The 17984-nt window shown below is 39.0% G+C and overlaps 1 protein-coding gene across 1 annotated transcript in view; it reads right to left on the reverse strand.

Moving 5' to 3' along the window:
- Positions 1–1497: 1497 nt before the first annotated feature.
- The window catches only part of KCNK1 (potassium two pore domain channel subfamily K member 1), a 31420-nt gene continuing 14933 nt past the window's right edge, over positions 1498–17984 (reverse strand). The window contains exons 2-3 of the mRNA XM_063151625.1: positions 7041–7436; positions 1498–4108 (exon numbers count right to left, since the gene is read on the reverse strand). Coding sequence (XP_063007695.1) covers positions 3849–4108; positions 7041–7436 — 656 coding nt within the window. The 3' untranslated portion in view covers positions 1498–3848. The remainder of the gene's footprint in view (positions 4109–7040; positions 7437–17984) is intronic.

Consider the following 17984-nt stretch of genomic DNA (forward strand, 5'->3'; position numbering starts at 1 on the left):
ACATGTAAATTCAAAATTTGATATTAGCAAACAGGTTTTGTGCAAGTTCCTATCTACCTAGAGAACAGCTCTGTCCAAGTAACAGCACATAGAAGGCTTTCCCCTTTCCCCTTTTTCCTATCCTTCCATTTTTCAGGAGCCCATTCCACACAAGTTACCTGCTAACTGCAAAGCACCTAACTTGAAACAGCTTTGTGGGAAATCTCCATGTGATCCTGTGCAGGGCAATCTCTCATTGACCAAAGCAGAGAGCAGGCACATCAGTGTAGAATCTCTTCCACACACCACACCTACACTGACATCCCATTCCTCCTAGACACTGTCATGGATCCAGAGCTGCACACTGCTGGGAGCTGGAACATCCTGGGCAATGGTTGATACACACTTGCTTCTTCCTTACACAAGTTCACATGCTGCTCCTGGCCATAGCCGGAGACCAAACACTGGGCTGGACAAATATTTAATGCACTCCAGAACTGCTGCTCTTATGCAAGTCCTCTGACATAAGCACCCAGCTAGGGAAGTTTTGCAGTGCTGACATTAAAGCTGCAAACCACCCCAAGTCTCTGGAATTATCTACTTAGAAAATAACTCATTTCAACCTCCAGCAAGTCTTCAGCACCCACACAAGGTGCCACTGGTGGACATCAGGAAGAAACTTTAGAAAGAGAACATGTTCATTAAGGGACAACATGGCTGTCACTCAGCTCCAAAATCAAAACTCTGGTGGGTTTTTCCATTTTCTTTCCTCCAACACAATGAATATCCTGCCAGTCCTTTCCCTTGAAATAACAATAAAACAAGTTTGTATTTAATGACTGACAGACAACAAGAAGATGGCAAATGTCAGCTGCAGCACAGGAATAAAGCTATTATTGGGATATATGCCTGGAACAATTGAAGACAGGAGAGTGAGGACAGAATCCAGGCAATTCTTTTATGTGTACAAGTAATTTGCTTGCATTTCTATCTCAGTCTTGTGACTTTTTTCAGCACCATTGCTTTATGAGCCATGCTCTCCATCTGGGTTTACATGCACCTGCTTCACAGTTTGCCTCCAGGTAAGGGATGCACTTTATACTGAAGTTCTTGCATGATAATCTTTCTCCTGATCTGGATTCCAGTTTCAATTCATCTTACATGCTGGCTTTATGTGAAGATGTAAAAGCTGTATGAAATGAGGGCCATTATTTTCACCAGTTTTTCAGATTTCTCAAATTGGAGCAGTTGGTTCATAAGGACAGGATAAATGCTATGTCACTTTTTTTATTTGCTATAATCAGTCAGCCTCTGAAACAAAACCAAACATACCTCGGATTGCTCTTCTTTTTTTTTTTCTTTTTTTCAAGGAATAACAATCCTAAGCCACAATTAATATCAAGGTTAGGTACAACACTTTACAGAGCCTCCCTGAGCTGAAGAAGGCTAACTAAAGGATGCACAAACACAGACAGGATTTCTTCAAGGCACACATGCCACTAAAGAAAATACTCCCACTTCATAGTGCAGGCAGGCAAAAGCCGGACTTTTTATTTAATTTTAAAATAACAAATATTAACCTACAATCACAGTATACTGCTTAGTTTATCGCTTCTGCTTTGAATTCTGTGCTTTCATTTCACGTGTCTACATTTTGCATTTGTGTACACGCTGCAAAAGTAACTTTGTATATCATTTAACATCTGTGCATATCCTTTAGAGCTTAATATTACACGGAAATTAAAAGAAATTTTGAATTTTAAGGAACTGAAAACAATCAATAAAGTCCCACGGAAAAAAAATAGTATAAATGTTTGTTATAGTACAGTACTCATAATTTTATGTCAGTGTCATTTTAATGCCATAGTTTTCAAATATTGACTGTATAAAGAGGAGACTAGGGGAAAAATTATCTAAAATGCTTTTCCTAAGTCTGTTAGACTCTGGTGATTTATGATATATGTACAGTATATAAATATATTTATGTATATATGTACATATATATTGGTTAACATTCATTATAAATAGAACTCTGTTAACCTAAGCAGTATAAAAATAGCCACTTTCCTGGGAACATGCAAACACAATATGCTCTCACCTAATCTATAAAACTCAAAACAACCATAACCTTTAGCTCTGATTTTCTACAAATATAAATTTCAATTGAAGACTTTCAGCTCATTTAACCACAAAGTAACTTTTTCCAGTAAAGATATAAAAAATTGTTTGATGCTAGCTATAATTAAGCTCAAACACAGTATATTTTGGGTTATTTACTTTCAAGTATTTTTCCCACGTGCGCTAAATCTAGACACGCTGCATTTGTTTTCTTTACAGTAAATTATTATTCAGCTCTAAACACTAAAAGCCAAATTACAGGCAATCTGGCATGCTTGCACTGCAGGTAAAAGGCTCTCCTCTACACTGTTCCTATGTGGGAGGCTGTCCTATTATGGCTATTTGTGCTCCAGATCTTTTGTTCACTGCAAAGCATTATCAGGATTCCCCTATCATAAGATTCTTAAGGCCAGAAGAGAAAGTACTACAACCACTTAAATCTTGTCTCATGCTCACTGAAATTCACTCTGAGATCCCTGCATTCAGCACAGTGACTGGTAGCTGGACTAAAACACCTCTGCTGTTACAGTCAAAGAGGTTCCAGCTTCAGAAGTTGAGCAAGATCTTGACTTTTTAGTGACTTTTCCCAAGGGGAAAAAAATTCGGTTCCATCCGAACCAAATGTGACATTTTTCCTTTTTTCTTGCCATACGAAAAACTGAAAAATTGTTTTGCCCTGAAACATTCCCTTCTCCTCCAAAGAGTTGCGAGTACCAGTAAGAAAAGCAAAAGAAGAAACAGGAGCTCTGTTCAAGGTGATGCTGTTTCTGTTCCTCCGTGCACCCACCAGCTCCGCAGAGCACACGCTGGGCTGGACTGTGGGAGGAACAGCACCGAGTCCTTCTGCTCAGCAGGTTTCAGCCATCTCTTAGCAGAATGCCACAAGCACATGACTGTGCCAGTCACGCGTGGCATCCGTTGACTTGTTTTCATTCCATTCCATGCAGCTAAATACCCACTCCTGCCCATTTCAGAAGACTGAAATGCATCTGTCTTCCTTCCCTACCATGTCACCTCATCCAGAGCTTTGAGTTGCTTTTGGTATCTCTCAGAAAAGTATTTCATACAAAAAACAAGCAGCACGGAAGACCCAAGGCACACTTTCTTCAGGACAACATTTTTCTGGTGATTGGAGGCCCTTTTAAAGAAGTAGGAAATTAAGATGTAAATGGCATGGGCAAATGAGAGAGTGCAGTATTATTTTTACCTTCCTAGAATAATTGTTTACACCTACAAGTTACTGGGTATTAGAGGGATGACCTAGATATTCCCCCCTTCCCCAGATCTAGAGATATTGCTCTGAAAATGTTTTCCAGATTAAGGTCCTAGCTATTGGATTAAAACTGTGACTATTGTAAGTGCACATCCCAAAATCTGCTCTCAACCAGTTGCAAGACGGGGCATTTAACTCAATGAGCTGGATGTCAGTGAAGGCCTAGTCTCCTAAAGATGTTCAACAAAGTTGCTTGTGCAAGCCTTTCTCTCTGGCATCTCTGAATGTGGTACACCTAAATCCTTATCCCTCAACCAAAATGGCCTTATGTTCCCAGCCACATCTTACATTTATTCCCTCTTCCCAGGGTGGCTCCCACATTTTTCCCCAGAAGTCTTTTCTATGACAGAAGTGATAAATCCTTGTTAAAGTAGCACAGTCTTCCAGCTTTTATAATTTGAGAAAAAAATATGAGGCTTTCTATTTCTTATGGTAAGTAGCATAAATGCACCAAAACACTGGTATGGATACCCGTGTATTAATTGTTTAGAGAGCTGTCATTGGAAGTTGGGGACTGGGAATTCACAAAAGGCTCGTTTGCCTTCTGATCGTCCTTCATGGAGGCTGCTTGGTCTGAGATGGAAGAGAAGGAGAGCTGGTCATGTTCCATTATATGCACTTGGTCCTCTTCTTTGTCCTTCTTCACATAAAACAACTTTCTAAACTTTTTGAGTTCATGGAGTTCACAGAAAGTCTCAAGAACCACCAACATTGCGATAAGGCCCATCAACAGATAACCTGAGTGCAAAAAAAAAAAAAAAATTTTAAAAATTAATTATATTAGCAAACCAGGTAGGGCTGGACCAGTTTCGAACTTGTGACTTTTCTCACCCCTGTCATCTCTGACCATTATGTTAATTTTCTTTATGGCATAATTTCAGAGCTTTGAACTGTGATATCCTTGGTTTTTTTCCTTTACTAATTCTACAACTAGAAGACCTGACATAAACAGAAAGAGTAATACTAGTGGCTTCAAATCCCTTACAACTGTGTGCGAAAAAAGTGTATGTAAAGGCATTAAAAAAACTGTAATAATAAAAATTTACAACATGCACACTCCCTTACTTACTTAGGACTTTAATGATTAGGTGGCCTTCAAAAGATTTTGATCAAAAGATGGGAAATAAACTTTTACCACAATATTCCTATATATTACAAGCAGAAGTAAAAATATGGGAGCTAATTATGGTTATTGGTTATTCGTATCAGTTTAGCAGGAAAAATCCCTTACTACCTCATGAAAACTTTGTAATTATTTTCCTCTAAAATTATTAGACATACAACACCCTGAAATACCTGGAAAAACAAAGCAACTAGGAATGTGTACAAACCCAATAAAACCAAAATGAAAAATTACTGTAAAATTACTCCTGGAATTTGAAAAACCTGACACAGCTACTCCATCTTTTGGGTGCATTTGCAATGTTTTACTGAGGTACACAGATTACCCAAAACCTGGAAGTCTTATCTAAAATGTATTACAGATGACTTTAGCCATGTACTGATTGACTGAGCTTTAGAGGTAATAGTCAGCTCTCATAGACAGAGACTTTTGGAAATGGAGATTTCTATGACCAGCAGTACACTGAGCTCTTTTTTTTTTATTCTCCATAAATGTGTATAGTTTAAAGGAAGGTATTAAAAGGATATTTATTAACCTCAGTAATTCATTAGATCCCTACTTCTGATCATTACAGTTCAATGAGGAGCATGACTACTTATTTATTTTATCATTTCAATAAAGTAAATGAAGCAGAAGCTAAGTGTATAACTATTAGCAGAATGCACTCGTCCAAGGGCTGCACACTGGACATTTTTCAACACAAGTGTGCTGAAAAATCAACACAGATTAATGATTATAATTTCCATATGGTCACTGTTCTGTTCCCTAAAGGCATAAATATCTCACCTGTAGTTACAGATTATTCACTGGCAGGAACACTCTCCTTTTCCTTTCAGAAGAACCATTAATCAATTTTTTAATACTGAATACTCATCTAAATCAGCACTACAGCTAAAATTTATTAATTGATTTTAAACTTTATGTCATAACATCAAATGGAAGCTATGCATTAACACAAGGAAGAATGACAAAGCTATATCAATTGAAAAGCATCTATAAATCTGCACTAAGAATTTGTAATTATCTCTGAGACTCAGTCCAGCTGATTGTCACTTGATTTAGAACAGGACTTGTGCTCTTCTAAAAATTCTTGAAAAGCCTGTAGTACTCATTAAGCATTTTCTGATGAAGAAGTCCAAAATATCTTATACAAAATTTAGGTTCAGGAGAAAACATTGGTTCCTTGAATTGCTCACATGAAAGGAAAAATAATAATTTAAAAGTTACAAACTTAAAATCTATTGAAATTAGATATTCTAAGGTCATAACTTTGCCTAAAAGCTACTTTTTCCTTTTCCTTTTAGTATTTTCTTTAATATTTCCTGCAATTTACTTCCTAATTGTTGTACAGCTTGAAAAAGCTTTAATCTGAGCCGTAATGTTTTCTTCAGATTTTGAGTTTTCAGAACAGCAAGCCTGTAACAAGGCCTTTGCCATGTGTGACTTTCCATTCACTTCACCACTTAGCATCCCCAAATCAACTCTGCAGATCAGCAGGTTAATAATTTAAAAATACCATTCATAAGATAAACATAACAGGGAGAGGAGGAAATCTGCAACAGCAACAGGGCTGGCAGGATAATAAAACAAAATGTTCTGTTGGCTAGTTCAAGGCCCTGCTTCAAAGAATGAAAAAACCTCTCTTCAGGTAAAACACAAAACCAAGTTAACAGATTCTTTGCCTACATCATGACTGCTGGATCATGCACAGAAGCATAGTTTAATGCAGACCAGCCTAAGAAAAGAATCTGACAGGAAAGGCCTGCTTTGGGTGTTTAGATCTTTTAACTGATGTCTCTGATGACCCAAAGACTGCTCAGGTTGAAGCTGTATGAGAAACTACCATGTTTCAAAACACTGTCGCTGGAAAATATTGCCCTCAGCATACGTTTACTCAGAATACCAAAATAAAGGTAATTTTCTTCTTAAAATCTTCACTTTCTTAAAATCACTGATCATTATGATTTCTTCTGTGTCAAATATAATGAAACAATTTAAATTTAGCATTCACAATCTTTCTTTTCTACCATCTCAGTCTACTTGTGCGTTTTGCCAGCTGGTATGTACCAGTGCCAGCTTCAGCTACCTTCTGTTACAACTGGAGTCAGAAGCTTTGAAATTCCTCCCCGTTTTCCATGGCTTCTTGACTAATTTCTGTCCACCTGTCATCTAACCTTATGGGATGGCCTTAGGTTACTGGATCGTCTTGGCTCTGTGATGCACTGAAATGTTAGCCCAAGATGCTCTTAACTATTTTAGTAACAATTACATGAGGGTTTTTTTTTTCTACTATTAATAAGAGAGTAAATATCTATTATTAGAAAAACTGAATTCCTGTTTTAGCTTTTTCTTCCTTAACTATAAAAACTGACCTTACTTAACAGTTTCCTCTTTACAGAGCTACCTAAATTATTGCCCAGTTTGCTAGCGGACAAAGCATCACTATTCACAGAATGGAGAGGAGAAGTCTGATTGTCAGTTTGATGTTGATTTTTTTTATTTTTAATATAAAATGCTTTTTACTTAGCTGGTTAGTTTGACACTTACATGTAATTCCAATTTTATACAGCTCCCGGAATTTTTGATTGTAGCCTTCTCCTGGCACATAGTCACCGAGACCAATGGTGCTCAGGGAAATGAAACAAAAATAAAATGACTCCAAAAAATTCCAGTCATCTTCCAGGACAGAAAATATTGCTGCTGGGATTAAGAAGAAGCAGGAGACAGTGATGAAGCCGAGGACCATAGCATGGATGATCGCAACGACCTGCTTGGAGAAGCCCCAGCGGATGTGGAAGTAGAGCACGGGGCGCCGGGTGACGTACACGATGATGCGCTGCACCACGGCCGTCAGGAACAGCAGCGTGAACGGGATCCCGATGACCGAGTAGATGATGCAGAAGGCCTTTCCCCCATCAGATAAAGGCACTGTGTGTCCATAACCTGCAACAAAGCACAGCAGGCATGAGCTGAGTGAAAGATAGGAGCTCAGCTGCCAGCCTGATACGGGCTGTATTGAGTGAGAAGAATAAGATGCACTATCAGTAATTCTGGATTCTGCTACTCTTGACAAATGCTGTTCAATGGTCTGTTTTAAGCAGGCAAACAAAACTCAGTAGTAGCCACGAGCAAGTAAACGCAAATATTTTTGTATTTCAAAATTGTGATCATCATTGTATACATGCTTATTTCAGAGAAGGAAGTAAGGCCTAGTCAGGAGTGGAAGCTTATGCCAGGAAATTTGTATTTGATTCTGGGTTTTCCTGCTCAACTTTTTATTTAGTTTTACAAAGTGATGTAACTTTTCTACCCACCTTGTAAACTGGAACAATACACACTTCAGAAAAATCCTCCTACACCTACAGTAGTAACACATTCCAACACCTTTTGTGAAAATCAATTAAATTACATAGAAGTACTATAATTGACATTCAGAGCTATCTAATTCCATGCCTCCACAGATTATAATCTATTAAAAGGTATCTAAAAGCAGAACAAACATTTTTCACAGCAAAACTCCAAGGATTTACCCACTGTGGCTAGATTTCTGCCTCACCATTTAGACACCAGGAGGATGAATAGTGTTGCATTGAGAGTACAAGAATAGATCCCCTGCTAGTGCAAGCAATCCCTATGTCACAAACCTGTGCAATTGTACCCAGTGCAAGTGGCCATGCTGCCAAAGTACACTCTGACAGACAGAATTTGGTTCTAAATGTGAGTCATCATCACAGAAGGGAACAGCAAATCCAACATAAACCAGGAATGCTTTCTTCTGTTTGCCAACCAAGAAAAGAAAAAAGAAAAAGAAGTATTTTGTTTTCATTGCAGCTAGGAAAAGGAAATCTCTTGGAATTTAGTCTGGGCACCCTTCACACTGATATCAAACCAAGCAAGTGCAGACAGGCCCTCCCAATTCTGCAGCCCCAGATCAGCCAGCTCATTTGGCTTATATTACTGCTGTACAGCAAGGCATTTTCCAGAGCTACTGCAACTAGCTATCTTGAGCAGCCCAGGCAGAACACACAGTGAATTCAGGGTTATGCTGCTTCTGATTTCTGAAGTGCACTCTGCACCACCCCAGTCTGCCCAGTGCAGCACTAGACCAGGCAGACATTCCATGAGGCCTCCTGGGAACTCTCTACCTGCTCTCCTGTGAAACTGGCTGCACTGCAAATCCCTTCAAGTTTTATACGAACAAAAGAGATTTCTTCTCTACTTTGATGGATTTAATAATAGAATCATTACTTTTTAATTTTTCCAGAGGAGTAAATTAAAAATAACATTTCCTTTTCTTAAGATGTACAAAGACACCTCCAGACAATGAGAGACAGGCAAAATGTCTTATCACTACCATGTTCAAAGTCTTGTAGAAGAAACACATGAGGTGTAATTTCTCTGTGTTAGCTAACCCAACAGGAAATTTCAGTTGTACTTGAATTTTAATGATATTATGAATAATTTACCCAAGCTCAGTCTTTTGAGCCCTGGTAAATTGTATTAATTAATGGCTTTTTTCCTGCTCACCTTCTGTTTATCTGCTTTGAGGTAAGAGGATCAGAACTGCACAGAGCAGTTCAATCAGATTTATGAAATTGTAGGCAAGTATTCTACTCTGTGCCTAATAATGCTGGAGGTTTGACTGGCATTTCTGACTACTGCCAAGCTGAGACTTTTTCTTGGCTCTGACTATCAGAAGTCTTGGATCTTACATCCATCAGGGCATATCCCATCACTTAATGTTTGAAACTATGACTGAGCATGATTTTATCCACACTCATTTTCATGTGACACATTACTGCCCAGTTACCATCGGGCTCTTCCACCATCCTTCCTGCCTTAATTAATGTTGTGTATTTAGTAAACTTAGTTGTTTCCCTCTTCCAGGCATTTAGAAATAAGTCAAACAGCACAAGCCCAACACGCTTGTACAAGGAACACCACCTGTGACACTCCCTAGGGGAATGAACAAACCAGTCCTTCAAAAACTAACCACTTCTCCTACTCTGTTTGCTACCTTTACATATCTCAGGCTATGACAAGTGGAGAAGAAAAGGATTTCTATTTTTTCCCCAGTCTGCAAATGCTTTTATGTAACTTTTCTTGACAATCTTGAGTGTCAAGAAAGTTGCCTATAATCTTAGTTATCACTGTACAAAAGTCATTAAAACACCCCAAACCAACACAGCTACACTTTAAAAGAGAGGAAATTACAGATCCAAGGCCCAAGATACTCCATTGTCTGGTTTCAGACACTTGTGCTCCATTGCTTCCCATCTCTGCTCCTGTACCTGTTTGTACTTCAGACTGTGTCCCCTTCAGGGAGGTGTGTGCCCATTCTCCTTTTTCAGTGGAAACCACCATGATCAGGAGTATTACAGTTGCAATCCTAAGGTATTATTTTTGCTATGAGAAAAGGGCACTACTTACAAAGGTATTTTTTAATTCTATCCAGGGCACTTGCTATGGTTGACCAGAATTAAATCATCAATGCAGCCTGTCTGATAACTGTATTACTGATTATGAAAAAAACAAGATTTATTGAATGCTATTATTTTCATACCGTATAATGAAAATATCAGATAACAATCACCCATTTAAAAGCACTGACCCTTGAAAAATCAAACCCTCAGAAAACTTGGCCAAGCACTGCTACTCACAGTGACATTAGAGATAAAGGATATCACTCAAAAAAAAAAAAAAAAAAGAATTCATCCAAGACCAACAAAATGTGCCAAATAAGTAGCAATGATCTATCTAGCTCAATGTGTTGAGATGGACTATACTGGATTGATTACACAAAGAGCAAAACTCCACAAGATGCTGACAGTTAAGTTTCACTTCTGTTCACATGTGGGGATTTTTTTCCTTAAAAATCTCTTATGGCTTGGAGGATTTCTACTATTATACGCTTATATAAATATAGAAAATGTCTTTAGCAGTTCTGATGTAATTCTGAAGGTTGTCACAAAATTGAAAACATACATACAAAAGTGTTTCTTTTTAGAAATAATTTAAAATACTTATATTTTTTTACATTTACTTTGGTGCTGAGTTATACATGTCAATGATGTATTCAATAAAAAAATTTTCCTCTTGCTGTACTTCAAGTTAGAATTCTGCTCTTACATCATTCTAAAAAGGCTCAGTCATGACTTTTCTACACTTCTCAGTATGTTGTATCCCTCTTGCGCAAGCTCCTCTTTCAGTTATTTTGTCTTCTGTCTTAGCTGTGACTAATTGCTCCTGTTAGATCACTCTGTAGGTAAATACACAGAATTGGCCATTATATTCCAGGTAAGATACATTTTCTCCCTTCATTTTTATACACACCATTGGACTTTGTTCTCCAGAGTCTCTAGGTAGCTTCCAACGTCTCCAATGCATTACAGCCTGTATCAAACCTTGCACTGGCTTTGAGCATTTCACACTCTTCTGTCCTCTGTTAGCTTGGCACTTGTTGGCAGGGGGTGTTTTTCCCTTCCATCCTTCTCAGGCACTGCTTTGACCAATCTAAGCAGTTGTGTATCATCACTGCTTTGTCTCTTTATAGTTCAGTCTCTCCTGTAGCTCATTAACGAGCTCTTCTGTGTGTTCAGAGGCAGTGGCTGCCTTACAGGTTTTTCAGGACCTGAACTGAGCATTTAGTGCCAGACTGCAGAGGTGCCATGGTTCTGTGTTGTAATAACCCAGCCTAGACTTCCACACCAATGCCCAGATGATGCCCCAAAGGGTGGATAGTTGAATGGTGGAGATGGATCTTACATCAAGTGAGGCAAGTAACAGACAAACAGAACTGCTACAGCCCACAGAAATCTTCCTCAGCCAGCCTCTCCCAGGCTGTGGGCATGAAGCCTGGCAGGTGTGTACCAGGTTGCAGCACTGCCTCTCTCTTCCACGGCCTATTCATAGTTTAGAGGTACTATTCATTCTATGACAGGTTTTGTCAAGCCACAGCTCCCTCTGGCCCCAGGTGACCTGCTGCAACACTACCAGCCCTGCGCAGCACCTGAGATTGTCAGGGCATGGAGAGGGTTATGTTCAGCACATCCAGTGTCCTCCCCAACACACCCATTCAGATGGCAGAATCACACCACGCAGCGTAACACAGCAAGTGTGCTCATCCCTTTGCTGGTCTGAGTCAGTGTCCTTGAAGAGAAGTCAGACCTTTAAATCACCTCATAATCTCAAAATGTCCCAATAAATTAAGTGCATCACGTACTATGTATTTTTAAGTTATGCAAAAATCTTTAATTCATCCCAAGCATAACATGAGTCACTGGAGTATGATGAAGATGGTCATTGATAATATTTACATAATTTCTAGACTTTCATTTTATAAGCCTTTGACATTTTCCATTGTGTTTAACAGTGAAATACATCCTTCTTTATAACTGGTCAATTATCTTCCAAGATGAAAAGGAAATGTCAGGTGACGGTAGATCTGTGCAGTAAGAGAGATCACCCTGGTTGCTGCTATGCTCTTCCTTGCTATAGAAAATAATAGTTTCAGACCTAGTTTTATGAAGAAAGATGTATTTCATTGTTAAACTTATTGGGCCACCAAACTGGAAACACTCTGGAAAAGTTCCCTAACACTGTTTTGCTAAACAAACCAGGGAACCTGGATTTCTAGCCAGGCTGAAATATGCCACCCTACATTGCAGAAATGAGAAGGAAAAATTCCACTGTGACAGGCATTTCTAAGCAGAGGAAATCCATTTGGAAATTACATTTTGCTATCTCCTCGGTTGAGTTAATGAAACTGACTTTGTGTGCCTTAGAGGAGGGAAGAGGAAGAAGTGCTGTAAACCAAAACTGATGAAATAATCAGGGAGGGGAAGAATAGGACAGGACGGAGAAGGAGAAGGAGAAGGAGAAGATTTTGAAACCTAGTCCATTTCACTAATAAAAGCTTACTATGCAGCTCTCAAAGACTTGCACTGGCACAATTACAGATGTGATGAAGGGTGTGGCAAAAACCTCTTAAACCAGTTTGGCCACTAAAGAAAACAGTCATTAGGTTCATTCTCACACCACACCAGTAAGCATGATTTTAAAAGTGATTTAGACTTCAAGCTGAGGTGATTTAGTATGGTGCTGATCCAGCCCTCTTGAATAATAATATACCCCTCAACTTCGCTAGAATAAAAGTAGTAAAACAGTATTTAAATTAATGTAATCATGAAGATTACACATCTTCACAGCAGTATCTCACCCCAACCACTTGTCAGAATAGAATTGTTTTGTTTTGCCAATTTCTAGAATGAAGGGGCTTCTTCCAAAAGTACAAACCAAGCAACCAAACTCTAAAGAGATTCCAGCTGATTTACATGCATCTCCTATGTGGTTTTGATTCCTTCTGCTCTCTGCTGCCACTAGTCATCAGAGCCAAAGACTGCTAATTCTTCAGAATCAATGTCCTGCAGCTAGGTTTGGACTGTGGAAAGGACTGTGTTCATATAACCAACTCACAAATGTCACCTGCTGCACCAAGAAAAGCTGAAATGGCTTTTAACACAGTAAGTTTAGTAATAAATACTAAATACTAAATATATACTCATATGAGCAATTTGACTGATTGTCAGAAACATCTGAACCAAAGAAACAAGGCATGGATATATTTGCTTCTATGGTCCAAACCAGTTTCAAAACCAGTGTCTACCAGAACAGCTGTATGTCAGAACATTTTTATCTTGCAAAGCATCCAAAATCTGCCTTGTCTGCTCCTGCACAAGAAGCAATATTACCCAAAGAAACGACATCCACAGATGCTGGGAAAGGGGGATGCTAATGAATCAAACTGGGGAGAATGTTTGTATGAGGACAAGGGATACTTTCACACTTTATTCATATTAATATGAAGAAGAACAGGTTACTCTACAGTCTTATGTTTAGTATTGTTTAAACTGCCTGTGGATTTGTACCAGTGCTAGCAAACCACTGATGTTCACTTCCTGTTCTTATACATTCTGCGCTGGCCTAAATAAGTGGTGTGAAAATGGATTTACTGTGTATGGACATGCCACATATCCTCATTCAGAAATCATGGTGATCAGTAATAATAATAAAAAAATCCAAAATATTACTACTTTGGATGAATTAATAATAATACAAAAAATCCAAAATACTACTACTCTGGAAGCAAGACTAGTAATACTTCCAATTTCCTACTGAGTATGCTCTCAGTCGTCTGAAAAGCCTTCCTGCAATAAGCCCATCCCACCTCTGACTTCCTGGGGAGTCCTACTTGAAGAGACAACAAAGGCTCTCATTGACTTGGACCTTTGAACAGAGTGGCACTTGTGGTGGAAAATAATTACCCATATAAAAATCCATTAAAAATTTAGCAAATAATTTGTGTATATATGATTTTTAGATAGATGTAGTAAGCCCATAGAATTTAACATGTAAGTATTTAAAACTGAACTAAAACAAATGTGAAAGTATTTTTGTATCCTGTAATAATTCAGTTATTTAATACTTATTGTGCTACCAAAGCAGAATGAAAATACCTCCTTGTCCTCAAAATGTTGAACTTAAGTAAAAAAATACTAGCCAGCCAGTGAACATGAATGGAAAGGTGGAAAAGAATGATCTGACAGGGGCAGTGTGCAACACAGCAGCATCCATATGCCACCTGCAATATTAGTCCCTAACTTCCTCTCTCAGGTATTCATATACACTGGTGAGCTCCCCACAAAACCTTTCTTCTCCAGGCTCAGCACTCCCAGTCACTCCCAACCCTCACAGGAGAGATGCTCCAGTCCCTTCATCCCTTAGTAGCTCCTGGATGGACTCTCCAGCAGCTCCCTGGGTTTGTTTGCACTGGGGGGTGCAGAACGGGAGCCAGCCCTTCAGGAGTGGCCTCACCAGTGCTGAGTAGAGGGGGAGGATCATCTCCCTCCCTGCTGGCAGCACTCCAGGTGCAGCCCAGGATAACATCAGCCCTCTCTGCCATCTGGGCATGCTGCTGGCTCACCTGCCCCCATTAATTATGCAATGAAAACTGAAAGTGCTTTAAGTCTTTTCAAATGAGTCAAACAAGTAGGATCAGAATAAGGCCATACATTATGTATCAATAATTTTCTTAACTAGAGAAAAATTACTGAACCATTTATTTACAACAAGAAGTCCTGTATCTTTTTTGCTATTGTAAGATCATTTACATTTTTCTAGAGAGATACATGCTGTCATTTCAATCAGCAAGAGAAAATCTGCAGTCAGTGCAGGAGGATTCCTGGACACTACATATTTATAGATGGTAATTTATTATTCAAAACATTATCATCTTGATACTCTTCACATACCAGCAAGGCAGCAGGAGAAACTGTAAGATGTCATGATAAAGAAAATGTTTTTGTATTGGGCTTGTGAGCAAAACTTTAGAACATGAAAATAGTTTGGTTGCAACAGGAGCTTAGATATTATCTCTGAATGTCATGAAAAAAAGTAGTATTTCATCATATTACTTAAGAGGTCAGATATCTGCCAATTCCTGCACAAAATCAATTATTTTGACCACTGGAATGCAAAGTATAGACATAGGAAAAAAGAAAAAAGGAACAAAAAAATTTGCACAGTCATCTTGTTAACATTAGTATTGTAGCACAATAAGTATTGATCCATAGTGCAGAACACTTGGTAGCATGTACCTAAATTCAAGATTATATTTAGGGAAGCCAGGGTTTATTTCAGATTTGCTCTACTCTGTTCACAAATACTGTAAGCCCAATAATAGCTCAGGTACTCTTTACTGCTTCATGTTGTTTAATTAGAAAGAAGTCCAGTCTACACACTCCAAAACTGTTCCACAAGCCTGAACCAAAGCAGGAAGTCAAAATCATCTGTAGTGCACTCTTGATCTGAACCCAAGCAGAGGGCCAAGAAATAGGCAGACTTCAGCTCTCTTCAGAATTTGAAGCTGAATTCAGTGCTTCCCTAACATCAGGTCCTCCAATGGTAACCCACAGCAGAGGTATGCCAGACTGGCTTAATTTCACAGCTCCCCATACTTCCCTGATGGGCTCCAGATTTCTGGAGGAAAGACTTTCAGTTATTGTTTCTGAATTTCCATCATAGCTCAGTAAGATGAACAACAACAGTATTACACATCTGTGAGGCTACCTGAACCCCAGGTCACCTGATAAAGCACAAGAACACTCTGTTAATTAAAGGGACACTAAACACAACTCTGAGCCAAACCAAACAAATTGCTAGTATTTTCCAACTCTCATTTTCTGTCATCAGAGAGACCATCCTTTGTCTCTCTCACACCACTATGCAAGGAAAGGCACACCTACAGTCTGATGGGAATTGCAAATGGCACCAAGCTGTACTATTTTGTCCATTTACACTCACTGCTGTTTTAGACAGTATTTGCCCACAGCAAGTAAGTGAAAAACATCACAACTCTACAGCAGTGATGCTAATGATGAAGCAATTCCCATATCAGCAGTTAAGATGTGGGGGGGTGTGTGCAAGGAAGGACTTGTTACTAGAGCAGCTTAACAGCAGATGGTTCCACTGCACAGGAACCAAATGGAGACATAAGATTAAGGACAGAAATCAGTATCTCCCCCCCACATCTGAGATTATTATTATGAGTGTTTGGTACAGTATTATCTCTTCTCAACAAAAGTATCAGAGGGAAACACAGCTCAACAGACAGTAACTTTAACTGGAAAATGATAGCACTCTTTCCTGCACCACCCGACACTGGGTTTTGCTCATCTTGCCTGGATAGATTATGTATAACCAAAACAGGTATTACCAACCCAAGGGAACTGTTACACCCTTCCAGCAGAGCCCACATGAAAACACACATTCCTTGCCACCAGAAAGATGTCTACCATGTGTGAGACAGGGCTCCAGGTGAGGCACATTTGCCATTCCAGGGCTAGTAAATATGCCTGTATAAAAAACATGTTCCCTGCAGGAAGACTTGTGCTCTCCAGGCACTCCGACAGCAGGCAAAGCTTTCCCACTTTCCCTGCAAGAGAAGATATTTTCAAACCCTGCCTGTCAGCTACATGGCTTCCATCAGACTGCCTGTTGAGAAACTCCTTTTTGTTGGGATATGCTAAACTTCTAGCCTGTCATGCAGTCTGTGTGGGCTGGACCCATGCTCCCACAGAGCCCTGACAACTTCAGTCATGTTTTTTGGATGTGTCATTAAAGATTTCCTGTCCTCTGTGTGCTTCACAGTGAGCTGCAGGGCAGGAGCAAAGACTAAATATGAGCGGCTTCAGCAGGCAGAGGTCTGCTAAACCTCTGTGCCAAAGCATTCAGGCTTTATTTCTATCACAGATGATAGTCAAGAGGTATGCATGAATTTCCAGGTTTGCCATTTGGGTTTGTGTTTCTTCTTTTCTTTTCTTTTTTTTTTTTTTTTAAGCTAAGAGCACTTTTCCTTTTTTTAAAGCTCAAAATCTTTATACTGGAAATTGGTTCCTCTAAGTGTCATCCTGGATTTAAGATCCTATAAGGGTTTAGTTGCAATCCAACAAGGATCCATCTGGTGTTGGGCTATTTTTCCCTCAGAGAACTCTTAATAATGGCACATTTCTAGAAATACCTATCCAAAACACAAACATCACATCTTTAGATCTCCCTCTAGCCAAGATTTAGCATAAATTAACAAACTCTTATCTTGTTTCAACAATTCTTTTCTGTTACCTCAGATTCATTTTCCAATGGAGAAAGAAGTAAAAATTACAAAAGTCTGTTGAATAAAACTCAACCAACAGGTCAAAAGCAAGGTGAGACTTCCTGAGGGCTACTCTGAGAATCCAGCCAGGAAAATTCCAATTATTCTTTTATTGGTTTACTTGCCCGCTAGGCAACAGATGGTCAAAAATCTGTATCAAAGTAGGGGCTCCAACAGACCACTTTATTAGTGAGGTATCCTAATAGAACAAACTACCTAAGTCTCAGAAACTTAAATTTGCTAAAAGAGAAATGTGAGTGAGTTTTATTAGGAAACTTTAACTTGTAGTCCTCTGAAACATTAGAAAACGAGATGAGATTTTTGCACTGGAATGTTCAGATATGTGTGTGCAGCAGCATTCCCTTATTAATGCATTTTCAAAGCCACTGATCATCAAGATTAACAAGCAGTCAAAGAAACAAGTTCTTTAAAAACCTTCCTAACACCTTCAATACCAACTTCAAGGTATTGAAAGGGGTTGTTGTGGTTTAACCTGAGGTGGCAGGCAGCTAAGTACCATACAGCTGTTTGCTCACTCCTCCCTCATGGTGGGGCAGAGAATTAGGAACAAAAAGTAAAACTTAGGGGTTGAGATAATAAATGTTAGCAATTGAAACACAGTGGAAATACAATAACGACAATAATTATAATGAAAAGGAGAATGAAAGGAATAAAAGCCAAGACAGACAAAAGAAGCCCACTCAATTGCTCATCACCTGCTGGCTGATGTCCATGCCATGCCCATGCAGCAACTGGTCTCTACCAGCCAACTTCCCCCAGTT

This window comes from Melospiza melodia, chromosome 3, assembly GCF_035770615.1.
Source record: "Melospiza melodia melodia isolate bMelMel2 chromosome 3, bMelMel2.pri, whole genome shotgun sequence".
Taxonomy (NCBI): Eukaryota; Metazoa; Chordata; class Aves; order Passeriformes; family Passerellidae; genus Melospiza; species Melospiza melodia.